At 40.7% G+C, this 27,458-nt stretch overlaps 1 protein-coding gene across 1 annotated transcript; it reads right to left on the bottom strand.

The window, feature by feature from the left end:
• On the bottom strand, window positions 1-27,458 carry TBC1D14 (TBC1 domain family, member 14). Its single transcript, XM_010017767.1, has 11 exons — window positions 27,345-27,458; window positions 24,570-24,652; window positions 22,455-22,572; window positions 21,107-21,213; window positions 20,127-20,207; window positions 18,655-18,749; window positions 17,426-17,497; window positions 15,896-16,024; window positions 12,745-12,854; window positions 3,274-3,532; window positions 1-66 (listed from the first exon to the last, which is right to left on the bottom strand). Exons 2-11 carry the CDS (start codon window positions 24,592-24,594, stop codon window positions 1-3), a joined length of 1,062 nt encoding a protein of 353 aa, XP_010016069.1. The 5' UTR covers window positions 24,595-24,652; window positions 27,345-27,458.

Raw genomic sequence — 27,458 nt, 5'->3', positions numbered from 1 at the left:
TTAACGTTTGAGTGAAGGGCTTCCTTTCTCCATTTCCCGGTTATCTTTCTGCAGAGCAGCCAGGATCTAGAATGAGAGAGAAGAAAGTATTAGATTGTAAAAGTGACTCAGCAAATGATTGTCTGAAGAGGCTGCAATTTAATTATCTCTGAGCAATACTATTTTAACTATTAAATGTAATCGAATTTGGAGAACCTCTGCCTTGACGGAGACCTCTCCTGTAAGTCCTTGTGGCACAGTAGATACAAATGGATTTAACAAAGGGTTTAAACTCAATCTCTCCCCAGCGCACACTTTTGAAGCCTGGAGATGAGATTCTTGCCCAGATTACGCAAGTCTAGCTCTATTAAAGGATGCTGCCCGAGGGGAAGTTATAATTCTCAAGATAAATGGAGTATCTAAAAAAAGATCAAGTCATCAGCCAGAGCCATAGAGCACTATCTGAGAGGCTGGGACAGAACTACCTTCACGCTGCCTGGTGCTTGTCTAGAGCCCATCACCGTCTCCAGATCTGCTTCCATCTTTTTTGGAAGCAAAAGTCCACATCCACATTGAAAACGTGTATTTCCCAGTATCTGATGCACAATTTTGTTTTCTTAGTCCTTGTGTAGAGGGTACAATAGCAGCCAGTTTCTCACACTGCTTAACACGCTCCATGCCTGTTCTACCATCTCTATTCCTCTGTTGTTGATGCCAAAGCAGTGGGTGTAACAACATCCGCTTCCATTTCAGGTTAAGGCTGTACTGGCACAATGCCCTGGAGATCTTTGCAGGTAATTCCAGAATAAAAACAGAGCTTGTAGGTTTCCTACTGATAACCAGAGCCCTTGTCACTAGAAGTGCTGTGTTCATGATCTGCTAGGACTCCTTGCAGTCTTTAGTTTCCTGATCACACTGTTAGTGGCCAAGGGAGTGAGATGGAAAATACACACCAGCCCGTCTGATGAGGGAACCAGGACTGTGAAAACCAGCTTCATAAGCAGCCCACAACATTCTAGATGAGGTCCCACATACCTCATCTCTACACAGTATCAGCTCAGAATGTGACCCACAGGATAACAGGACTGTCATTACCATGGTACAGGAAGGTGAAAGGTTCTCTAAGTGGGTGTTCTGAGTGCCAAGTACACCTACTGCTGAGATGTGCAGCTATATTTGACTTCCGAGTTCTACAGTCAAATACACTCCTATAAAGAAATAAATAATACCTCAAACTCTGCTGCTTGCTTATGCAGTACAGCTAGTGTACCCAGATGAGATGATGCTAAAGATGAGAACACAAAGCCCACTTTTCTAAGCTCAAGAGCATTCTGCATCCTCTGGGAACTAGCGTGCCTGGTCACTCAAGTGCACTCAAGAGTTTATCTTGGAAGTGCTGCATCACTCCATCACTCTTGACATTCATTTTGCTAATTTGAAAAGGTACTTCTCTACAGAAAACACACCTGACTTCTACAGCAATAGTCGCAGTCAGAAAATTACCTAGCTAGGAAGCATCTAAGTAATAGAAAACAAAATCCCATACCTTCTTTGTCTTGATAACATTCCTAGGTCAGATCCACTTGTGGTACCTCAGCAAACTGAGCAGCCCCAGTAAGTGCATGACATGAGCAAACTCATAGCTCCTACACACTTCTGGTTTGGAAAATGATGGCAAGCTAGAGAGCAAGCAGGCTTTCCTAATGGCAGCTTACTCAGCAATGGAGCTTCCCGGTCAAGAAAGCCAGCTGGTGCAGAAGTCAAGCTAGGCAAGAGGTCAGGCAACACCAACCCTACACCCTGCTCACTCTGTCAGAGATCTGTCTGCACCATGGTTCAGCAAGAACCATCTGGAAAACACCAGCACTGTCAGAATGAAGCTGACCAGGAGACTGAGGAAGACTGCTTGGGCGAGGTTACTTTGAAGTCCTTCTCCTGTTGTGATCATCACCACTAAACCATCATGTGTCACATACTGAAAACCACTGGCTAAGAAAGTCTGTTACTTGGGGCACTTGGCAGAACAGGATCCCCACCTCTCCTCCTCTGCAAGGGAGGCAGTAGTAGGCTGAGAACTCACTTGGTACGTGATCCTCATCCACATGACGTGTTCAAAGAAAGTAAAACCATCTGAACGAGGGACAAGACTGGGAGGTTACTTGTGGAGACATTACTGGCTGAAAAATGGTCTTGAGCATAGAAACAAAGCTGGATCTGTACTAGCAACTTATGAGCAAGACCAAAAGGGAAATGCAAACAAAGCTGTGAGGAAAACTGTGTCAGGGAGGAAATGCTGGCGGTGTGCTGCCCTTAGCTGGGCTGTGCAAGTTGTGTTTCCCCTTATACACAAGGCAAGGTTCAGAGGCTGCAATCTACTCCTGCTGTGAAGGTTAGAAGTTCTCATCTCACACAGCAAGCTGGCAGTCTCCAGCATCTAGAGGCAGGCTGTCACTTCCAGGGAAGAGCCATAAACTCCCATTTGCAACTTAACTGCCGTAACCACTGTGTTTAACATCACCTTAGTTTCACTGCACAAAAGAATTCAGATGTAATGGGCAGAGCTTTACTACAGCAGGACTCATGAAGCAGGCTGTGTTACTGCTTCCAAGAAACTGAAAAGGGAAAAAATATAGTAAAAAAAGGTTTCCACTCCAAACACTCTGGAGTACATTTGACCTGACCCTCCAGCATGAATGGCTGTTACAGCCACTTAACAATTTCCATGTTCAGATGACACCCTTCCATCTTTTTTCTTTAAAGTGGAATATGATGGAATTTCTTTACACTGGAAGTGATGAAACACAATGTCTCAAATAAAGGTTTCTGTGCTAAATTCTCATAAAGAAGTCAGAGATGCAATCACTTCTGTGCAGCCCAAAATTAGGCGAAATAGATCCTCAAGAATATCAAGATGATGACTGTATGATAATGTGTTCTGACAAATTGTCATCTTCTCCCAAAGAGCAAATCTCTACTTTTAAATACCAACTTGTAATTTTGCCAGCCGCCTTTGTAATTAATGAATTTAAAAAGCTGTATGATAATGTGCTTCATCCACTCCACTCAACAGTTCAATTTCGAATGTTGACTGAGCTCTCCCTTTCCACAGGAGAGCAAGCTGAGGGAATCCACTCACCTGAACGTGCACTAAAAGCATGATGTGAGCTACACAGTCCTACCTACCTGTAAAATCAAGCCCTAGCTCTGCTAAAGCATTCCTCCAGGTATTGCCAAACCCCTACTTTCCCGAGTACAGTACAATCATCCATTAACAAAGATTAACATCCTCTTTACCTGAGCCCACTTTTTGTTTCTACTTTGCATCTGAATGGCAGCAATAGACGTGAAGAATTCTTCTGAAGGCAAGTCCTCTGGTAGCTTTGTTAAAAACTGGGCTATGTGAATGAAGTCCATTTTGGTCAAAATATCTTCAAAAAGTTTTAATATTCCCAGGGCTGTACGGAATAAGAACTCTTCTCCATCACGGCAGAACACGTCCCAGACACGACATGCCAGGTCTAGTGGCAAAGATTTGCTGTACAACGTGAAGATCCTGAAAAACAGAACAAGCTTTTCAGTGTTAATGGATGAGGAGAGTATCTTGGACACTCACAGAAGTACACACCTCATCATCAGTAGGTTTGAGGCTTCCCAAATATTTATAACTGAATATTGATTTATTTTAATTCCAAAATGCCTTCTATTAGTTGCAGCATACCAATACATGAAACATTATAACAACCATTAAGGCCTCTTGCTATCAATCTGGGTCTCCAAGTTCAATTTTCTTGTATCACACCAGAAGAAACAATCAATATACATGGATTATGATGGACATGCCCTGGCCACAGGCATTATTTAACTATCCCTTCAGAGCTGAGGATTTTAGCTACAAGAAAGCAAAAAGCTGAACCTTAAAACATACTGCAAAGGGAAATCTGTGCATCAGATGAAGGAAATGTGTAAATATAACTCTGCGTTCCAGGCTTGATTGACTGGCAAAGTAATGATAGCATGAGTTTTTGGAGGAAAAATCAGTGTAAACCCTAGTGAGTTGAGAGAAACAGGCACGATGTCCAGAGAGAATATGCAGACAGCTGTGACAAGCTGCTGGCTCAGTGTGCTTGAATGGATGTGATCCCCAAAAGGAAAAGGTAACAGTGGAAGCAAGAACCTCCTCCCTGTTGCTAAAACTGTATTTCCTTTAACTGCCAAGAGCACGCCTTCCTTCATCAAAACGCCAACAGCCTTCCAGCCAGGAACCCAAAGATGCTCCCCACTCCCTCCTCTAGCCAACATTTCACTACAGGCACAGCAAGTTTTCTTTGCCACTAGCAATGTCATTGCAAGAAGCGAAGAGAATTAAGTTTCCTGGAATGCCGTTATAGTATATCAGGGAAAAGAGTTACAGTGGGTTTTTTCCTGCAGGTTTTAGAGAGAACCTTTCTCCACAGAGGCACTGCATAAAATCTCCATAAACTGCAAACAATTCTTTCTCCGGCAGAGGTCAGCAAAGCCTCAAACTGAAACAAAACCTTTTCCACATCTTTTAACACAAAATCCATGAACAGCAATTCTCTTGTCTTTAAGACTCCCTTCTAAGATCCCCAATTTCCTATTTAGGAAATTCGGGTTTACAATAAATAATACAATGGAACAGATTTACACAAACACACACTTGTGTGTGTATATATATATATATAGGTGTCAAATATGAGGTTATTTGAATGATGTGTTATTGAGGCTTCCATGTCAATCAGGACACTTCAGGAAAATGGGAAAATACATTCACTTTACAAGCACCAAGATGGAACCAAACCATGTGCACAAATTCAGGTGCAAGTAAATTGCAGGTTTAGGATCCTCAGGATTTTACCTTTTTTCTACTATTACATGTCATTGCAATGCTTTTTGTAAAAAGTGGAAATCATATAAATACTGTTCTCCAAAAAGCTAACTTAGAAGTATAAAAATAAGCACAGCAGAGGTGGAGTCTGGGGTGAAAAAAAACCCCACTATTGTTCATGTATGCATTTTACATACATACGTGGATGTACAAGAACAGCACAAAACAAAGGTCCTTCTTTGGATTACTACTCATCATGTTTTGGAGACTTCACCTACCCTTTCAACACTTCTGTACAGTTAAGCACCATATAAACACATTTTGCTACAGCAAACCTACACTGCAGAGCTCAGGCTTTTTGTCTATACACACACACATACACAGGAAGCAGCAACAGCTTTTCCATTTAAAAAGAACAGTGTAATAGGAAGCAATTCAACCTAGTCCTTTTCCTGGTCACTAAGTAGCAGGCAAACTCTCAGACAGGAACTAGTCCCGGTATAGATAAGTAACAATGGCTGCTTTTTTTGGATCTGGTTTTATTCACAAAAGCTCTTATTCTGCATTATTCAGGCCTAACCTAAATAGCCCATGTGTATTAAATTCACAACTGTGCAGAAAATTAACTGTCAGAAGAAAGAGTCAGAACTATTTATTAGAACACTACTTATTGTAAGAAAAGATTTACTCATCAAAAAAGCTGTCACATCAAATAAGGTAGTTGACACTGATCTCTTCATAATTCGGAAGGAAGTGCAATTTGCAGGAAATTCACAAGGCAATTCACTTCCATTAATACCAGCATGGAATTAAATGCATCAAACCCCGAGAATGGAGACTGAGCCCCCTAGAATAAGCTCTGGAACAACAGTAGGAATCATAATTACCGCAAAGAACAGACAGCATTTGCTCCCTTCCAGCATTTCCTCCTGAAAGACATTTTCTATTAGACACCTGAGCTGCTGATGTGAAACCCAGCTGAAATTTATTCTAACAACAAAGCAGCTGCTGGACTAACACAGACAGAGCAGCTCTCGGCAGCACGAGTACCCTGCTAGTGCTGTACTGCAGGATGATTTTCTGTCTGCAGCTCTCCTACAACTCACTGCGAGCCCCAGGTGCAGACAGCACAGCTCATCAGCACAGAGGTGTCCACTGCCAGAGTAATGTGAATGCAGGCTACTGGCTGCCTTCTGTTTGGAAGAGGGGAAAAAATAAATGAAGTGCCAGATGCTCCTGTTCCTCCCAGCCCTGCTTATGATGAAATTGTACTTTGAGGTAGATGCACGAAATCCTGGCTGGTTTGCTACTCGCAGGGAAAGTGTATGATCATAATGTTACAAGAAAACAACCCCCTGCTACCATGATAATCACAGGCTCTGTGTTCTCTTTCCTTTATTCCCTTTTTTTTTTCCCTTTATATCCTCTTTTCTTTTTTCATTAAAAAGCCTTCATAAGCTATTGTTAGCAACAGCAATGAACACGGCTATGCCAGATTTTGGTTTGACAACTCATGCTGCAAATCTGATCTTATACGTTCCTTTTGTCAAAAAAGAATACAAAAATATTTCTGCAACTTCTGAGTTGAGTTGTGGGAACCGATGGACTAATTCAGGACCTTTTGGATCCTCCTTCATCCTGGTATGAATATTAGTTGTTACATTCTGTATTGATGTCAACTACATGTGTTTTGAGACAAAGACTGCATCTTTCCACGTGTTCATGCATTGCTTTATTGTAGAGCGGCATCTCTGTTCCCATTAGCACCTTTAGAGTTATTGCAATAGACTTGTCGGTAACAGCTTACTTAGTACGATTTTAGAATCATTACAGTTGAAAAGAAAAAGTGGAAATATTTACTTTGTTCTTTATTAGGAAAAGGAAAACTGAAATACTATGTACTATAGAATACTGACAGCAACAGAGCAACTTCTTAGCACTCAGCAAACCTGACTGCATTGTAAAACATATCATTAGAATACAAATACTGTGTGAGCTTCTGAGCAATTTCCAGCCAGAAGCACCCAAAAAGCCCTGCTCTCTCACCCAGGACTGCTACTCAGCAGTGCAGCGTTTCACTTGGTTCCGCCTGCGGTGATGTAAGGATGAGCACACTGTAAATTGGGCTGAAGTCCAGTAACAACTCCAATCAAAAAATCAGGATGTCACCAGAAACCTCTGGACAGAATTACAGTCCAGTCTGGTTGGAAAAGGAGGCACGCATCTAAAACATCACCTTCTTTTTTTGGCGGGTGGAGAGTTACTGGCACGACATGGACTGTGTTTCTCTTAATGTAACAGAGAGCAAGCTTATGAACACTTCACTAGTAAGTGCCTACTACAAACGTCCACATGGAGTGGCTTGGACCTTTATCATAACAAGCAAATGGTGTCAATAGAAAGTTAATATTCCTGGAGCACAAACACAGTCAATGTGATACTGAAGAACCACTGATCAATCCATCAGCACAAACAAAGCCCTTGGCTATAATTATTGCCCAAATCATCTTTCTGAGCAGGGACAAAGAGGTGTTTGTATAGTAGCAGCGGGCCATAAATAGACAGCATGTGGCCCTTGCAACGCCACACTCTGCTCTGCTCACAACAGCCTGCGGTGCATCAGCTGACAGAGGCCAAAGCTGGGCCACGCAGGCACACCATTTCCCTCTCGGTGAACCTGGCTGCACACTGCTCTTCACATCTCTCACAACTGATTCCCTTTATATTCTCCGAAAAAAGTAACAACCTGTGTAGCTTTGGAATTCTTTCCATAAGATTTGTCAGCTGAAGTTTGGCCTTGGAGCATATGGGTCTTTTTTAAGAGATGCCTTAAGTCTGGCAGGTACCCGCTGATGATTGTGCCACGGTACCTTTTAATTCAGTTCTTCAGTCCTTGGCATTTTCCTACCACAGAAGCAGTGGTGAGACAGAACTGATGGGGGTCTCCCCTTCCTAAATCCTCTGCCAGCCCCAAAAAACCCCAAAGCAGCACTGCATCACCTGCGTAGCTGGGCCCATGCACAGCATGTCTTTTCCTTGGAACATATCTCTCCACAAATGATTTAAGCATCCCGATTTTACTGCTGTTCCCTGCGGCACAGCTTACAGGAAGCAGCACAAAGGAGCCTAGTCGATGCCACTGGAATTACTGCAGGAGCAGGAGGGTTTCCCAGCAACTGGTCTGCGCAGCACTGGCTACTGGAGCCCTCCCAGAGCTGACACCAACTGAGATTTACTGCACACATGCCTGCACAGTAACCATGCCAGCCACTGGGATAGCAGCAGGCATCCCTTTGTTGCTCAGAACAAATGTGCATTTAAATAAAAGTAATGTTGTTAGAACAAGGCTGTTTCAGAGAGATTTCTACCTACAACCAAAAGGTCTGTCTATTCAAAGAGACACTGTACTATATTCTTCCCTGACTTTAAACACACTGAAACCACATTCTTATCTTTTGGGAAGCAGTTCTGTTTTTAAAAGAGCAGTATCTGTACTACAGCAAATTCACTGAGAGACATGAGCCACAGGCAACCTTGTAAACAACATTTTCCAAAGTCCTTACTTAGCTTTAACAGTTACTCACTTTCCAGAATAGAGACCTATATGATTTTTCCTTCCATCTTTTCTATATTACATCCTGGAAATAATGGAAAGACAGCACATACAAAGTCCAATTTGCTAAGTTACCAGTGGCTGTTAAAAAGGAAATAAATCTGCTTCCTACAGGAAAAAAGTATTTTAAAAGTAGAAAGGATACATATTTAAAAGAAAATATGTATATATAAAGTATATACACACACATACATATATACACATGCACACGTATATTTAAACATGATACCCAAATCTTACACAGTTAAATACCAACTCCACTGTCTAACAAAATTAAAGAGTGGGACAAGCTGCCTAACTCAAGCGTTAAAAAGTTGACTATAGGATTGGGCAGGACTACCTCAGCTAGCCTGCTTTCCTGTGCACATTCTAGTGTAGTGGCTCTCTAGGGATGGGGAAGAACACAGTAAATTGTCCTTGGGATTAAAATAAACAGCTTTAGTACAGATGTGCGTAGTCAGCGAGAAATGCTGAGGGTTGTCAGTCCATCTGTACAAAACCCTTGAGAAGCTCCATCCACAACCACTCCTGACAGAAGTTTCCTTCAAGTGCTCTTGACAACACCCACGAAGGAACGAACGGGGGCCCCGATGTGCCCCCCCCCCCGCCTCAGATTTCAACACTCCAGTGCTTTGCTCCTAACTCAGGTATTGTCTTCCTTTCTTTTTGTAACCTACAAATGTGCTCAAAGAGAACAAGTGGTCACATAAATGTTTACTCAAGAGAATACAGTAGAGACTAGTCTATCAAAGCAAAATTGCTGAGGGGAATGTAAACCTTCAACCTTTTGTCAAAACAGTCTGTTTCTAAACCTCCCATTTCTGGTGTTGTTCCTCAGGATTTCTTCTTTACAATGTAAGCTCAAAGTTACACAGTGGATTGGCATTACTGCGACTGCGCCATGAAGACACTCAGTTTTAGTCTCTCCTCCATAAAAACCCCCACCTTAGTTGCATCAGCATCATATTAAACTACTAATCCATTAAAAAGATTATAACGTGGTGATTTTAAGGTTGTCTATCCAGTTACTCTCCAGCACATTTACAGTCTTCCTATTCTGGTATCGCTTTTATTCAACTGCTTCCTCCACACACAGGCTTTTCACAACATCGTCTGAGGCAATGTAATTTCACTATCTTGCCTCTTAACACTGAACAAACTCTCTTCCATTCTATCCTATTCCAGTATTTTTTCTAGCATCTTCCTGCTCTGTGCATAGATCTAATTCAGTTTAATATTCTCAACCTTCAGTCATAAAAATCCTTCCAGTGCTGCTTCTCCCATCAAATACTGGGAGAAATGAGTCTATCCATTACACACCCCCTCATCACCCCCTACTCATCTTGCATTAAAATTTAATCCCAGTGTAAAAGCCAAGCCAACCACAGCCCAAGTTACATTCTCCTCTGTGTAACAGGCATACAAAAACCAAGGAACTCAAGCAAAGGCAGCAGGAGGCCTGTCTGGATGAACAAGAACCTCCTGACAAAACTCAAATACAAAAAGGAAGCATATAAGACGCTGAAGGAGGGGCAGATGACCCTGAAAAATGCAGAGACATTGTCTGAGTATGCAGAGAAGGGGCTAGGAAATCCAAAGCCCATCTGGAGTTGAACCTGGCAATGCATGTTAAGGACAATGAGAAGGGCTTTCCCCACAGCAGCAGACAAAAAGACTCAGGAAAATATGAGCCTGTTGCTGAACAGGGCAAGGAACCTGGTGACAAAGCACATGCAGAACCGCCTTCTTCGCCTCAGCCTTAACGAGAAGATTTGCCTTCAGGAATCCCTGGTCCTCCAGACCAGTGGGAAAACCCAGTGCGAGGAAGCCCTACCCCTCGGTGGAGGAGGAGCACTTTAAGGAACGTTTAAACAAACTGGGCACATACAAGTGCATGGGACTGTCTGCTGTCATTGTGAAGACACTCTCAATCATCTTTGAAAGACCCCAGTGATCAGGGGAGGTTCCTGGGGACTTGAAGAAAACAAACGTCATTCCTATCTTCAAGAAGTAGGATCCAGGTAACTATAGGCTGGTCAGTCTCACCTCCATCCCCAAAAGTATAAAAGAAAAATTCCTGGTTATCATTTCAAAATATTTGATGGCAAAAAAGGTGATTGGGAGAAAGTCAGCATGGATTTATGAAAGCAAAATCATACCTATCAACCTTCTACAATATGAGATGACTGGCTTGGTGGATGAGGGGACACCAGTGGATGTCAGCAAGGTTTTCAACACTCTATCCCATAAAATCCTTGTTGACGAACTGAGGAAGAATGGACTAGATAAATGGACAGTGAGGTGGATTGAAAAGTGGCTGGAACTGCCAAGCTCACAAGGTTGTCATTAGTGGTATGAAGTACATCTTCAAGCCAATCCACTGGCACGGTACTCCAGGGTTGATACTCATCCAATCTTTTAAGTACCTCCGTTAAGGACCTAGGTGATGGATCAGACTGTACCCTCAGCATGTTTGCAGGTGATACAAAACTGGGAGGAGTGGTTGATACACCACTCCATAGGGACCCTGAGACACTGGAGAAACAAACCAACAGGAGTCTCATGAAGTTCAACAAAGGGAAATAAATGCCAAGTCCTGCACCTGGGAAGGAAACAGGGCCAGTACATGTGGGAAGCCAACAGACTGCAATGCAGCAGCTCTGCAGCAAAGGAACAGAGGTCCTGGTGGACAACATGTTAAATATAAGCCAGCAATGTGCTTTTGCAGCAAAGAACATCCACAAACTCCTGGGCTGCATTAATAACAGCGCTGCCAGCAGGCTAAGGCAGGTCATCCTTCTGCTCAGCATTGGTGAACCAGCTCTGGGCTTCCCAGTACAAGAAAGACAGATACACTGAAGCAAGTCCAGCTTGTCATGAACATGATTAAAGACTTGGAGCACCTGGTGCACAGTGAAAGCTGGTACCGTTTAACCTGATGAAGAGTTGCCTGGAGAGGCTGTGGAGTCTCCTGCCTTGGACATACTCAAAACCCAGATGGACAAAGTCCTGAGCAACCTGCTCGAGTTGACTGCTTTGAGCAGAGGGTTTACACTATATGGTCTCCAGAGATCCCTTCCAATGGCCCCAGCAATTCTATGATCCTAGGAAAACTCACATATTCAAACTTCCAGCTGTTGAATTGGACTGAATTATGTTAAGTGGATTTCTGTCTAATGGATCAACAACATGTTCAGTGCCAATAACTAAGTCTTAAAAATCAGGGTGCCAAGAGCTTGGTTCAGGTAGAATTGCATTAACAGTACAAATGTTCTCCAAAGTAATACCATGTGAATCTCAGAAAAAAACACTGTTACTACTGGGAATTTAATGTCTTACTGAAGATGATCAGTCAGATACCTGCGAACAGGAGAAGCTGTCAACAATTTAAGGGCAAATCAAGTTTTCACAAAAGATTACATATCCTCCCACACCAGTCATGCTTGGTGAGAAGAAACGTTTTAGCTGCCCCAAACCAGTCTGATAGGCACAAATGCAAACACTCAATTTGGAGTTCCCTATACTGCACTGATATTTGGCAGGAGTGCAAATAAGATCAGTGTCTTTTCTTCTCTCTCAGGAAAAAGGTTCTAATTACACTAAAGGGAACTAAAAGGGAAGGCAGTTTCACAAAATAAAAAGATTGTAATTGCCTGTTTGCTGTGGGGAATAGCTGCAGTAATTAAAAACATGCCCTTCAGCTATTCAATTGAGCTATGTCAATCAAGATCAGTTTTTAGACAACCTATACCGGGATCCTCTAAACAGGATCCAGGACCACCCTAACATGACTAAAGACACAGCCTAAGAGTCATAGTTCATCCTGCCAAAATCCGAGGTGTTCCCTTTTCTGTAGCTTCTTGCTTTTTGTTGTATGAAGAAATGTTTTAACTCCTCTTTTCCTGTTCTGTGCAGGCAGACAAACAATGCATTCTGAATGTCAGACTAGCAAGACTTTCTGGATATACACCCCTGGGACACACCTGCACAGGGAGTAGAAGAACAGATTTTCTCAGAAGATCAATCCAAATACGCACTGAATATGGATAAGCACTGCTATACAGCTGTATTTCAAAACAGGCTTCAAACTCAACACAAGTACAATAATAAAGGTTAGGCAAACATTAAACATCACAGGCTTATGTGGGAATGATGTGGACTGACAGCTCAAGTACTGAACAAAAGGTAAAGCCTTTAACTTAAAAGAACACTAAGCCAGGTAAGAGCACTCCAGCTTCTGTCCTGAACACTGACAGGGAGCTATATGGTAATATGCACATGAGTAATTACATTTTCAAGGCCTTACCAATCAATCAGATAGATGTCTGGAGTCAAGTTATTCTTTTTGAAGTGAGCAAATAACTTTGGCAGATTTTCTTCAAAGAATACCTCAAATGCGGCAAAGTAAGTCAACATCTGGGAAACAGAATGGGAGAAAACAGTTAGCTGCATTATTAATAGGTTTACATGTATTATATGTTGTTCAATTAATGCTCTTCAAAACCAGGATCCTATGAATTCCATAACACCATGAAGAGCTAAAGGTTTACATAAAGGACAGCATCTGCAAGCACAAAGAGTTTAAAATCCACTCGATATACCATTCTCATACTGAACAATATAATTACTGGTTTGGGTCTTGGCCAGCTTCCTTTGGAAAGAAAAACACCAGCAGGAGAGAAGTTATTTGCTGATTTCTCAGAATAATTATAACAGAATGGTGCTTTATGCCTGTGGCAGTAATTTAATATTATACTGAATGAAATCCAAGGCCCAATGGATTATAAAATGAAATATGAAACTAAAATAATTTAATAGTCCATAGCAAGAGTGAAAAGTCCAGTTGGGTCCAATTATAAATCATATTATAATACCAAAGATTCTTTTATACCATACATTTTAAAATTAGGTAATCACAGAATCAGACATTTCCATTACAAAGAAGAGGTGAAGTTCATGCCAAGAGGGAGAGATGAAGTTCACACAGAAATGCCAAAGATCAGGACAAAACTCCTGTGCAAGAGAAATAGACTGTAACTCCCGTCTGACACTGTAACCCCCAAAGCTGTACTGTTTTTAACACTAAGACTTTCATGTTATTTTAAAATTTGGATATTCAGGTTACATTTCGTAACAGAGGGAATGGAAAATCTTCCAATCCAACTAAGAGTTAAAAACAAAAGGCTTTTTAGCTCCCTCACCCCTCTTTTTCATAATACAGGGAGAAAAGTTAAGCAAAGTCCTTGAATGATTCAGTGATTTTAATTACAATATCCCAGTGAAAGCAATAAAGAATGGCTATGATTCTTGTTCTTCAGTTGTATCAGCATGCTTCTCCCCAAAACACCATGACAGTAAAAGGAAAAGAGGAGCTTTCTGGAGCCTTTCATCTGAAATCCTTTGAAAGGATGACAGATTTGTTTCCCAGTATCTTAATGTCCTTACAGATTTGTTTCCTGTTTCATCTGAATGAGGTGGCAGATGGTGGAAGACCTTCACTCACAGTGGCAAATAAAAAATTGAGCCTGGTACTCAGTAGGTGTTTAAGGCTTAAAAGCCACCCCAAGATGGGTGCATGCTACAGGAATAACCATACAAAGAACTGCAAAACCTCTGAACTATCGGGTACTGAGAAACAGCTTCATGGCAAACATGACACCAGAAATCTAGAAACCCACTTTTACAGAACTGTACAACTGAAACAGCTTCCCAACATGAATCTTTCAAAGCATGAAGTCCAAGCATTGCATCAGATCTGTGAGCATGTAACAGAAGGAAGCAGGTAATGCAATGAACAGCTCCAAAGTGATCTTACATGCTAGCACCACAATAAGAGAGGTCTACTAAAGGCATTTCAAAAGTGCTTTAGAGAAGGGATCTTAAACCTAACTGCTATAACCACATCTGCTGATAGCAATCCAGGCAGCTCCATCAGAAATGCAGCAGCAGTTCAGGCATTTCTCTTGATCAAATCAACATTCAGTAAGACATTTATTTAGCAGTAATTTAAGAAGGAAAAAAGATCCAGTTTAATGGAACTGTACTCAACAAAAGAAGTAAAGATAAATCAGTATAAATTACTGTCATTTCCACAACCAACTTATCTGGTCTTAGTTTTTTAATTAGATCTTAAGACAAATGAGCACAAAACGACGAGGGTAGGCAGCAGATCAGTACATTAACCACAAGAAGCCAAAACTGTCTCACTCTGTGTCACTTCTCTGTTCAAAATACTAGGTACAAAGTTTTCCTTGTGGTGTTAATCATGGCTTTGTAATTTCACAGTCTGTTAATATTATTTTATGTATCACCATCTCTTCTCTCCTGTAAGCATCTGTTTACCATGTAGCCTCTATTTAGCCAGGCTAATAGAACTAAGCGTCATTATCCAGGAGCATACAAAACCCTACTGTTTCAGCTAAACACACTGCCAACCCAAAGAAAAAATCTTATTCTAGCAGACTTGGTTCCAAAATCATCTTCACAAGACCATATTTACACACTGAATGCATAAACATGTCCTCCTTTTCTAAGTACAGAAACAGAGATGAAGAGATGACCAGCCCTGCCTCTACCAATGCTGTCTGTGCTGTGGTGTATCTCCCCATGGACATTTACAACTGATGAGATGCAAGGGCTGCAACAGGGAATGGCAAACAGCTTTTCCACCAGGAAGTACTGATAGGATCCCTAGTGTCTTACTGTTTAAGCAGCAAAATAGATTGCTGTTGATGTTATTCATTCCCTTGCTTCATTCCTCCCATTTAAACTCCTGAGAAGCAGATCCTATTTTCATAGTGTTAAGATGTAAATAATTGAGAAAAACAATGCCATGTATTTTACAAAAGAACACTTTAAAGGTAAGTTAAAACCAAATTTCAGCAGATACATCTTATTTTGCCAGGGTACACAGGGAGCCCAGTGTACATGCTAGCAAGGAATTCTAGACTACAGAAAGAATCAGGCAACCAGCTGCCACTGAAAATCAGAGGGTTCTGTCCATCCGATTCCCCCAGGCTCCTCTTCAAACACAACTGCTACAATAAGAGATGGGAAACCTGGTTCTCCCTGCAGCAGTCTATTTTTAGCAAGCTATTAGTCAGGATAAAAGCACCTTCAAGGCACTTGGAATATTAAGGTGCTTTCAGCTTTCAACTACAGTGCTCAATTTGAGAAACACCTACAATAATGTTCTCATCACCATTCTCTGAGGATCATAAAATAGCAGCTGAACCATTTCATTTACCTGCCTGTTCAAAAAGGTTACTGGAGTGGGTTTTGGTTTGGGGCTTTTTGAGGGGGGGGGTGTTGTTGAGTTTTTTGTGTATCAAGCTTTAACATGATTTAAAATAAATCCTGACTTCTCCAAGCTATCGAGCCCATTGGTTTTTACCTTTTCTTAAACTCTCCCTGTACATACCCACAGCATGTTGATAACAGTTTTCTTGCATACTTACAAGGCCATGGTCCACACGGAAGAATGCCATCTGACAGGGTTTATTTAAAAGGTTAGAAAAAGCAATGAAGGCATCTGCAGTATCCAAGTTCAAGATCAATACTGCTGCTATGAACGACATGCCCTGTACCTGAAGAAAGGAGAAGTGTTACCATTCAGCAATAGCTGTATTCTTCCAAGAATACTGCCTCATTTTCTCCTTGTAATCACTAGTGTTTAATGCACTCTTGCTCCAGATGAAGTCTGTGAAACGTTCAGAAAGGCAGGATTTTTCAACCCACTTGACCCTTTGGTATTCCATTTCAGAGCATGGAAGTCAACAGTCCCCACACTGCCTCCTCTCAAGGAGTAAAGATACCTCTGAGTAAAACTCCTAAGACAGGCTAGGCTGACAGCACTTTTGAATATGCAGAATAAAGATGTCTTTACAGAATAAGCTGTTTATAAGTAATTCCTCTCCTCCCAAGGACAGGTCATCAATGCCTTTATTTGTGGAAAGCTGGCTTAGGACACTAGAGACAAAGCCTGCTCTTTCCTTTTTCAATCAATTACCAGCAGTTACAGACAACTGCAGTGACTCATTCGACAAGCAGCACCATTTTAAGATTAAGCTCTTGTTCCATTTACAATAAGCTCATGATGTTGCATTTCTCTGCAGAGTATGCTATGGAATCAGTGCTGAACCCAGGCAAAGCTCGCTCACTCAGGCTGTAGTGCTGCCACAGCAGAGTCACACGGACCAAGGCGTGACAGTCTGCCCTGCAAACCTGAGGAACAAGCTCCTTCCCAACACAACAGGTTCCATGCCAAATGAAGCACGCCACCTGATCCGCACCTCTTCTAGCTTCCCTGCAGTCATGTTCAGCAGCTTTTTCCCAAGCATCACATGCTACTCTCAGAATAGGAACACTACCTTTCTACATCTGCCATCTCGAAAACAACTGCTCCCAAATAAAGAATAAGCTCATATATATATATATGTATGTGTGTGTGTGTGTATATATATATATATATATATATTACCCCCTGCTCTGGGAAAAAAAGACTAAATGAATTATCTGAAAACTACTCAGTCCTCTCATAATCACCACTTCAAATGCTTTAAGGAAGCTCACATAGCCTTCATGGGCATTGCTTTGAAGACAGTTCCAGAAGCTCACAGCGCTAAGACGTGCCAAAAGGAGTAAAATACTCAACAGAAGAGTCTCAGTAAGACTGTCATTAGGAACAGTATGTACTTCAAAGGACCAAGTTAGCCACATCTTCTCTTTTGACTCCTAAGTATGTACTTTTGAGTACAAATATGTACTTTTGAGTTTTCCAATTACTTAACCTGTTAAGAAGTTTAAAACTAGGAACAGAACTGTTATACACACTTCTCGAGCATGTACTGGAATAGAAGAAAGCACGCAGAAACCTCACAAGTTTTCACAAAATCATTTAATACTGGTCTACAAAGGACCGAGCAACTCAACCCTCCCTCCCCCAAGTTCTCCCTTCCCACCCCTGGAAAAATGAATTCTCCACTTACATAGCCTACATCAGGTCTGTAACAAGTATAGGCTCCTAAAATACTGTGCAACGTGTCATGGTAAGGACCACCCTATAATAAAACAAAAACAAGACAATCTGAGTATACAACAAACATGTCAAAAACTCTTCAGTGCTACAGGTATAACTTACCTACTATCTATATTCTTTCCCCATGTAATTTTAAACAGTCCCAAGTCTTTCAAAATAATTTTGGCTTTAAAAGCATGACACAACCCTCCATACCACACTTAGTACAAATGCATACAGTTCATCTGATTACATATTCAGTGGTAAATGCTCCATCCCTGGAGGTGTTCAAGGCCAGGCTGGACAGAGCCTTGGGCGACATGGTCTAGTGTGAGGTGTCCCTGCCCACGGCAGGGGGTTGGAACTAGATGATCTTAAGGTCCTTTCCAAACCATTCTTTGATTCTATGATATTAAATCCTCATACAAGAGGAATACAAACCTAAGAGATTTCTTACAGCTTAGCAGCACTTTGACAACAGTGCCAAGAAAGCAGAACACTAATAAAAACGAACTTGTCTGTTAGACTAGAGGCAGAAATCAACCATGAACAAAACTGTCAGAACACCACTAGGCCATAACATACAATCAGCATATCAAGAATAACATGTACAGTTAAACAATTTCACATTGTTGACTATTAACAGCTGCCATATTTTACACTGAGTACTGTAACTGAGAATGCCCGAAAAGTTTTGCACCCAAAAAATGTTGATTTATCACAATCTAAACTTTTTACAGCGCTGCTGATATCTCTCTATAGAAGGACAAAATACCCAGTTAAAATGAGTCTTTAAAGCACACCAAAACCACACAAATTAAATTGGTCTTGCATCAAACCAAAAAGGGCCACCAAATTTTGCTTGCTTAATCTGTGCTCTTACTCACTGTGTATTGGCAACCGAGCAGTGTTGATTCACTGCCTTGGAAACACTCACCTGCAGACAGAAGCCAGCATGAACTGGGCTAGATGAATCACAGGGATTAGCCAACACTGTTTTTTTGCCTCTTTCAAATGTGTAGTACCTTGAGGTTACACTTTTCTAGGTTATTTATAGTTTTCCAAAATCCTCAGGAATTTTTTCCTCTCAAGATGTCTACTTCAGATTTGAACTCAATGGGCTGTTTCAGCCAAGGGATGGGCAAGATCATGTAAACTGAATGTATCTGAGAAATCAAGACAGAAGTCAACATTGCTTACTTGCTGGAATATACAGAGATTAGGAAATGTCCTTGAGATATCCAGTTTTATTAATTCCAAGCTCGCTTCTCTGTCAGCTGCAGAAAATCCAGCATCTACAAAAGCAAAAGTTATGCACTTATTACATGGATCAGCGTATGCCCTTTCTCCCCCTGCCCCCAGTGAGGGTTAGCTTTACACAGTTCATTTATTTCAGTGCAAATGCTATGCAATAAGGGCTTAGACAGGATAATTCCCTGAATTGGGCACACTAGCTAAGAAGCAAGTATATCCTGACTCAGAGCAACCCTGCAGTGCACACTGACCCTCAATATGTTTTGAAGAGCTGGGGGGAAGGTGCAGGGCACTTACTGGTATCTGCTGACAAATCACTAGACAGACATGAGCCTGTTAACCTGTGACCCCTTGCCCAGCAGCTCCCAAAGTAGCTGCCTCTGTGGAAAGGCTGTGTTGGGAGAGAGAAGTCCTAAAGCAGCAGTATTTTGTGGATGACACCTCTCTCTACTACTGTCAGGTCTCCTTCCAAAAGAATGTTTATTTGCTCCTAAAGATCATGGACACTGCAATACACTCTCAGTAACCGGAATGGATCTCATGCAAAGTAAGTTTCTAAAGTAATAGTTTTATATCTGATACCAAAAAGGTTTATTTGTACTTTGTCTGCTCTGGTTAAGTATAGTTGGGAATTACCTACTGCTACTTACTGAGGAACCAAAACCTATGAGTTGTCACTAGCCAATGCTTAACACCAGTCACAAGAGCATCTACACTCCAGAAAATAAAGTACAAGAGGAAGCTGGAAACATACTAAGTTGTATGTTTCCATAAATACTCATCTTATTTTAGACACAGACAACCTTAAGAGAACAAAGCAGAGGATTTCCAATCAAAAGTACCTTTCTGTTGATAAATGCCACTATGTATGTTCTCCTTTTTCTGCACAACATACCAAAGGCAATTTCATGCATCTACATGTAGCTTTATACATTCTCAGAATCAGACAACTCTTCCAATCAATTAGTAAATCTCAAACCACTTTGCAAAAATAAATTGCTGTTCTCCGAAACACACCCAAGAGATGGGCTCAAAGCTGCAATACAGGACTAAAATGCAATTTTCTACTGTAATTTGAGTTTCAATTCCAAACCTACAGACGTAGCAAAGTATTTTAGTGCTGCAATTAAAATTGTAATCCCCAAACTTTCCTAGTTTTCCTACAAATTGGCATCAAATCAGAACTGTACCTAGAGACGTTTTATAAAGAAAAGTGAACGAGTGTGTTTTGTAAGAGACCATAGTTCCACTGAGAAGAAAGAACACAGCTCTTTCTTACTTACACAAAAATAGATTTGCTTTTTACCCTTATAGCTGATTTCGTTGTTTGCTTAAGAGCTGTGATTTCATTTGAAGGAACAACTGTACTAAAATCTCTTATTCTATCCCACAGCATACATCACTGATGAAAAGCATACCTTCACCTTCTACTTCAGCCCCTCCTGTGCTCAGCGATCGCCATTTCTCTTTGGCACGAGCCAAGCAAATATCATACAGTTCTGGAAGGAGAAAAACAGAAAACCAAGTCCATGATTTGTATATGCTCATGTCCAGTCTGGTACCAGCTACCTACCACATGAGCAATGCTGTCCCCGTAGTTACAAGAAACTAACATAGTAGTTGAACTTTCTAAGCAGGTCATGGTTCCAAAAGACTGTTCCACTAACTTCTGATTAAGTGCAAAGGAAAGGCAATCTAGGCACAGGTTGCCTTTTATGTTGAAGTAATTACTTTTCTTACAGGGCACTGATGGTCAAAATTATAGTCTGATGGGATAACTGGGATAGGTCTAGCAAATTCCATGGAAGAACTACACCAAAGGTAACTGAGCCAAGCACAGAAAAGTAGCACAGTACCCGAGCAGTACAGGCAGTCTGTCGCATTCCCACGTTGGAATTAACTTCCTGTGTTAGTCTTTCAGAGCGGTGTTTTTCTGCACTCTGAAATAGCACACTACCTCCATTTTCACAAACACACACATAAACAAAAGTACAAATTTTCCCAGAGCTCTTTTAATCTCTCACAAACCCACTGCCTTGCTCTAGATCAAAGGAAGCATGCTATATGCACACTCACAGGCACTGAAAATTAACAATTCTCAGTTCCAAAAAGAGTAAAAAAGCTTGAGTCATTAATTCCCACCATCTCCATCTAACATCAAAGCAAGCCACAATGACAACAATAATCAAAACAATTCACAGCAGCAGTCCTAGAGCAGCTAAAAGATTAAAAGACATTATATTTTTTAACAAAACACTTCAAAGCAACTCAAAAAGAGCATAACTAGATAACATCTCCTCACACCCACACCCCACGTTCTGATACACCACAACAAATGCAGAACTGTCCCTGTACTATTTCTCTTTGTAAGACAATGCAGACAAAACAACAGTCTCACCATGGGTGATGTTTAACTCGTTGCCAATTGCCAGGCTCCAGACTTTGCCTCTCACACTGGGTGGAATGCCCTGCCACCACAGCTCTCGCACTTTACGGGAACAACACCTGTTTAAAGGAAAACGGATTATTCCAAGGAATATTCCATTGCCAGCTGAATTACACACGTGTCCTCCTAACACTGGTAAAGGGATCCAAACCAAAATGAATACCAACAGGCCAACAAGACAAATGTGATTTGCAGATACCCATTCTTTAGTACTATTTTGCTTCGTGCTTGGAAGGAAAGCTCAATTCCTTCCAAGTTAATGGCTTATTTTGACAGATGCACTGCCATCAAAATACCCATCATTTGCAGTCACATTTGAGCAGCAAGAACCATAGGGGACAAAACCAACCAAATGAAAAGGAAATCTGTATCTATGCCACTGCCTGAAGACTGGACATCTCCATGCAAGATAAAATACAGAAAGTTACTGAGGTCTACCATCTCCTGTACAAATGAGATGTGCAGTTCCCCCCACAGCTTTGCAGCTCTAGCTCTCCAGAAAAAAATGCATGAAGATGTAACTAACAAGTAATAACCTTTACGTGGGAGCATTAAGGCCATTTTAACAGAACACAGGCTTTGAAACGGCTGCAGCTGATGTTCATCAGCTGAGAGTCCAGAAGGAGGAACAGAATAGCACCTAAGCACCAATTAAAGTGCTGTGGAGGTTGGTGTATGTTGCTGTGGCAGTGGTAGTTACATTCAAAGGCAGGGGGACTGGTTTTATTAAGATGACTAGCAAAGTCCATGCAAAACTATAGATGGGGAAGACAGCTTACCAATTGCCTGTGCTGTGTCTCTGCAGGAAATCTTTTAGCACTTAAATATTTATTTTTTTAAAATAATTCTCTCCTTATTTCTCTTTCCATCACTGATTATCCCAGCAGGTATAGCAGTCTATAATTAAAGAGGCTTCATAATACCATACACGTACTTCAATCTACATCTGCTACCGTAACATCAACAGCTCAAGTAGCTCATTTCTGGTAAATGCATGGTGTTTAAGCATCATGCTTCCTGCTTTTACATTCTCTACCACAGATCACTTCTCAGCACTCATACAGTTTGTGTATATCCTAAACCTCCATTAAAGACAAACAGTAAGAATTAGAACTGCATCACTTCCAGCCACCTTGCAGAAATAAGGAAATATAAGTTGCTCATGCTTTGTAGCTGTCCGAAAGTGACTTTCAAACAAAAGCATCCCCGACCATTTTAAATTATACTTGCTAATTTCATAACTATTCAGGATACAGACTCAGCAATTTTAATTAAAACACAGTCTAACATACTGCCTTACATAGTTTCCCAGTTGGGCAAGATTTCATTGTTCCAAGTTAAAACAGCATTGCCAATGCTCTCTTCCAGTTTACAGCGTTCTTCCAGTTGTTTCTTTCTCTTCTGGGCTTCTTTAAGCTCTGTAGAAAAGCGATTTCCTTCTTAAGTTAATAAAACCAGAAACCAAATATCCAGAGTTAGCTAGTGACAGCTATACAGCCATGTAAAAATCACACTGTATTCACCTAGAAGTACTGTTCAAATTCGGAACATTTCCCAGACATACGGCAAGCTAAGTAGTGATGCCAAATGTCAACAAAGTCAAACTATGCATTAGGCCCACTTTTGATGGGCAGGACAAAGGGATTTAGGTAATATATGGCTCCTTTGACCCTTCAAATCTAACCACATTAGTAACTTTGATTTAGCATCTCTGACAGCCAACAGCACCCCCTAGTAGGACAGGTCAGAGTATTTCCCAATAAAGCCCCTCCCCTTTTGTTATGGCCGACTCAAAAATACAGGATAAAATAATACAAGTTTTGTATTTTGTTTTCACTCTCACGTGTTGTCCTTGTCAATTATGATTAAGGTAACTGTCAGGAAATCACTAAAGCCACATTTTTGATGCTACTTAGCGTGTGGTTAATCTAAATGTCATACAACACAGGTATATATACACACTGTAAACCTTCAGTTCCTAAAAAGAAAGCAGTTTTCATGTTAGTTTAAACGTATTTTACATTTTTGCATTATCTCTCAGTATTTCCTCTTGCATCATCAACTACTTTTCTTCCCACTGGAAAATTTGTTAGGACATGTGCATGCACACACACACACACAGAGTCTACAATATAGGAAGCTACTGACCCAACAAGGAAAACTAACCAAAGAACAGCAGTTCCATGAACAAGGTCTTTGGAATGAATACATACAAGCCGATGGGTCCATATTAAAGCCCAACAGAAGCTGTGCCTGAGCAGAATTGTACCAACTGCCTCATAGTATTTGCTTTGATACGAGCATTTTGTAAGGCTGCCTAAATGCAGGCTTTGATTTTTTCTCTAAACAAAAAGAGGGTGTTTACATCCTTTGATTTCCTGACCTCTACACAATACATAACTCTGCAAAGCTGTTCATCTGGATTGGCTTTGGGGAAAACAGGTTTGTCAGGGTATTCATCTGGACAGAATGACATACTCAAGTCCAGTGAAGAGAGCACAAGGACGCAGCCCATTGCCTAACCTGAGCATCAACCCATTTCTCCCAATCCATCTACTCTTTGTGCAAAGAAAACAGAGAAAATCCCTTTGCATTACTGCATGTTAAGTGGATATACTAACATGGGAGTCACATGAACTTCACTGGTAGGTGTACCATGTTCAAACCCACAAAAGGATACTTTTATTAATACGTCAACTGCAGAAAGCAAGCAAATCCTGTGTTCTTATCACCTTTCTGTTCATATGTCCTTTCTTTTGGCTCAGTACTTCTCAATTATTTCCAGTAGTTCTCACTGGACACAACTTCGATGAGTCTAAATTCCCTATTACTGCACTGCTTGTTTTTAATTAGAAAACCCAGATGGTAAAAAAATATCAGCAGAAGGAAACCACTGCTGTCACCTCCACCTGACACGCATGGTACAATGTTACTGAGACACCTCTGTGAACAATGTCAGACAAGAAATGACGAGAAAAAACTTGGGAAAACCGTAAGTCTGAAGTGGGAGGCAGATTACCAAATAACTATGTCCATTTTCCCACATGGTAAATTATGTATTTATGTACTACAGCCTGAACAGGTTGATCCCAACAATAAACTATCAAATATCCTGCTGTTATCTAAATAATTCTAGTCTTCACTAATCTGACCGAACTACTTTGATATATTAGTAAGTGTTTAAACCCCCAAATGCCACTCATTTATTCTGCTGGATTCTAGGACTGTTTCAGCTTGGGGTCGGGCTTTTTAATAAAACTACCTTCATTCCTCTCTCTTCTCTGGATTGATTCTTCTTCGAGAGGAAGTACAGATCCCTCACGTTACAGAGCAACAGACTGACACAAGTGCATTTCAGGTTTAGAAATACCCCTTAACTTCATTTCTCTCCTCTGAAGGCAAGAAATTCCATCACCTCTTTTTTTTGCTTGAACCACCATTTCTTCGTACTGCTGCCTGTGTTTCTGAGCTTCTTCTGCAGGTTTTGCAGGGAGGTTCCTTGAATTTAAAAGAATAATAATCAGTATTTAAAGTTGGCATGCCTGTCTGAAGAAACTTCTAGACCCTTCTGAAAGGAAAACATACACTGCTCCTGCCAAAATACTTGATCAAAGAACAGAGCAACACATCCTTGGAAAGAAATTTTTGTTGCCAGAGTCAGCAGAAGAGAAGGAAAGAACACTGACCAGCTCTGACTACTTTTATACACAAAATATGCTGAGTAATTTCCTTATGTTTGGTAATTTCAGCATTTTTATTATTGAACCAACTGAACCCACAGGCTGATCTTCATAAACAAAGGGACTATAGTGGTATATGCCAAGCTGGTAGTTTTGTTTTAAACTGATCTCTACAAATAAGATACAAGTATATATTGTAGATATACAACATATCTACAATAAGAGACAAGACCATACTCTCTCTTAGTATGCACCTTGTTTAAAAGTGTTAGACTCACAACTTTCCATGCAGTAATGACTCCCTACACCAGCTTCTTTTTCCCCTCGGCTCTCTGAGGCCCCATTTCTGTTTTACAGGCTTAACTCATCCCCCTCACTTTTACAGTAACAAGTGGCACTGAAGTCATCCTCTACATGCTCCCATTACCAACTCAGCCATTTTGATTTGTGGTTAAGGCCTGGACTAGCAACATCTCTGCCATACAAATCCACATGCTCCTATGTCAGACCACACAAAGCTAATCATACGTGTAATTAATATAACCACTACATATCTCATACAACTACAGGATCACCAAAACATCAGAATAGGAAATGACTAAGTACTTTGTTCTTCTGTATTGTAGAACACTGTAATGTGTTCCTAGCACACTTTATATCTTTGGTTAATAAAAAATACATGCCTTCACTTTCCCATTCCTGCAACGTGCCACACATAAGGCAGCTGCTAGCCATCAACACAGTCACCATTAATAGTAGCATGCTTTATTATTTACACAATCATATTACTTGTAAAGTATGCACAGCTGTGTGATACATGTCTATGAGTACCTTTAAAATCAAGATTATCACAAGAACAGGGAAAGTGGATTTTCACATTAGTGGCTTTGTTAACCACAGAGAACAATCTACTCCTTTTCCAGTTTCATTTATGTAAATTGACCAGCATCTTTTTAAAACCCAAATCTTTAGAAGTGATGTGAGTTAGGAAAAGTTTGAAAAGTAAAACCAGATGAAACAATGTACGTTCTGTTAACTTAAATTCCACCACTTAAATTATTTGTCCTATCTCTTAACAGCATCACCACATATGTGAGATGACAGTGATCAAGGCCAGGCTGGACAGAGCCTTGGGCGACATGGTCTAGTGTGAGGTGTCCCTGCCCATGGCAGGGGGGTTGGAACTAGATGATCTTAAGGCCCTTTCCAACCCAAACCATTCTATGTTTAGTATCTAGTTAAGATTCAACTAACAAACCCTGCAAGTGAGTGCAAAATCAAGAGTAGCAGTTTGGAAAAAATCTCACTGAATTTTTCTTCCGGAAGTCTTAAATCTTTCTGTCAAAGGAAATAAAAAGAATAAAGTAAACTACTAAAAAAAGATTGCTGAAAGTCACCAGAGGACTGCACTGTTGTCCAGAACAGTCTTCCCTACTAGGTAAAAGACACGATGATCCAGTTGTCTAGAACCTTAATACTTTTTCTGCTACAAGTTCCTCAGTCTATCACCAGTAGGAAAGAAAGCAAAATCTGACCGTTATCCTGCAATGTATCACTCATATAATCTGCCTGAATGCTGTACTTCTCAGATTCTCTCTCATGAAGCATGATTTTTAACAGACAGGTTTTAAACACAACAAATAAGCTAGTATCTGTTGTTTCCAGCTGTACGTTATAAAACCTGCTTTAAGAAATAATCATTAGCACGTTGTTCCAAATGTCCCAAAAAGTCTTGTAACAGTCTACCAGTCAAGCCAAAAAGTGTCTTAAATAACCCTTCAACTAGACTACTTTGATATCAGCATTCTTCATACAGATTCGTTGATGAAAACACAAGCCTATGCTATGCCAGTTCTTTACACCAATGCACAGCTATATTAGAATTCAGACACCATGCCTATAAAGCTGGGTGTCATTCAGAAACAGGCTAAACATAACTGAAACTGTGTAATTCGGAAGTAAATCACAGTAAAGCAGGTGCCAGTGAATTGCTATGGAGTTAGGCTGCATCTACGAGAATATCCTTGCAGCAACAGAAGCATGAAACAATTTACCAAGCACTTGACAACCTTTAAAATGCAACGAACGCTGAACCCACTGCAGAACAATCATTACGGTGTTTCATTATTTATGGAGGTGTGGTCTTTCTCTGTGTAAACAGGACACTGTATCCTTGCTTCTCAATTTCTGTAGCATATACCAGCTTCACCTTTATGCTTACATTCTCTCAGGGAAAATAAAAATCCCTTATTCATGTTTAGAAGGTAGAATTACTCAAAACTAGACCTCTGCTCTCCGAATTACCTCCTGTCATACAAGGCCACTGCCTTTATTATAAAATAGTTACTTTTGAGTCATTTTTCTCATAGTCATCCCACTACCATATTCATCAGCCTGCAAAAAATCTACTTAAAATTTTAAATCATTGAGTCATCAAACATACACAGTAAGAAAAGCATCTCTAGACAAATTTTAAGGAGACCCTCACTGTGGTGCTTCCCCAAACTTACGCTGGTCTGTCCTCTAAAATAAGTGCTGTAGTGGAGAGTGGTTCAAAATCAAGATTCTTCCTCACATTCTGTTTAGGAGAGAGCGGTTTGTGAGCTCGTCCAGTTTTTTCTTCA

This window comes from Nestor notabilis, unplaced genomic scaffold (genome assembly GCF_000696875.1).
Source record: "Nestor notabilis isolate BGI_N333 unplaced genomic scaffold, ASM69687v1 scaffold16177, whole genome shotgun sequence".
Classification (NCBI taxonomy): domain Eukaryota; kingdom Metazoa; phylum Chordata; class Aves; order Psittaciformes; family Psittacidae; genus Nestor; species Nestor notabilis.
The sequence above is the reverse complement of the archived record's forward strand: the minus strand, read 5'-3'. Positions and strand labels throughout refer to the sequence as shown.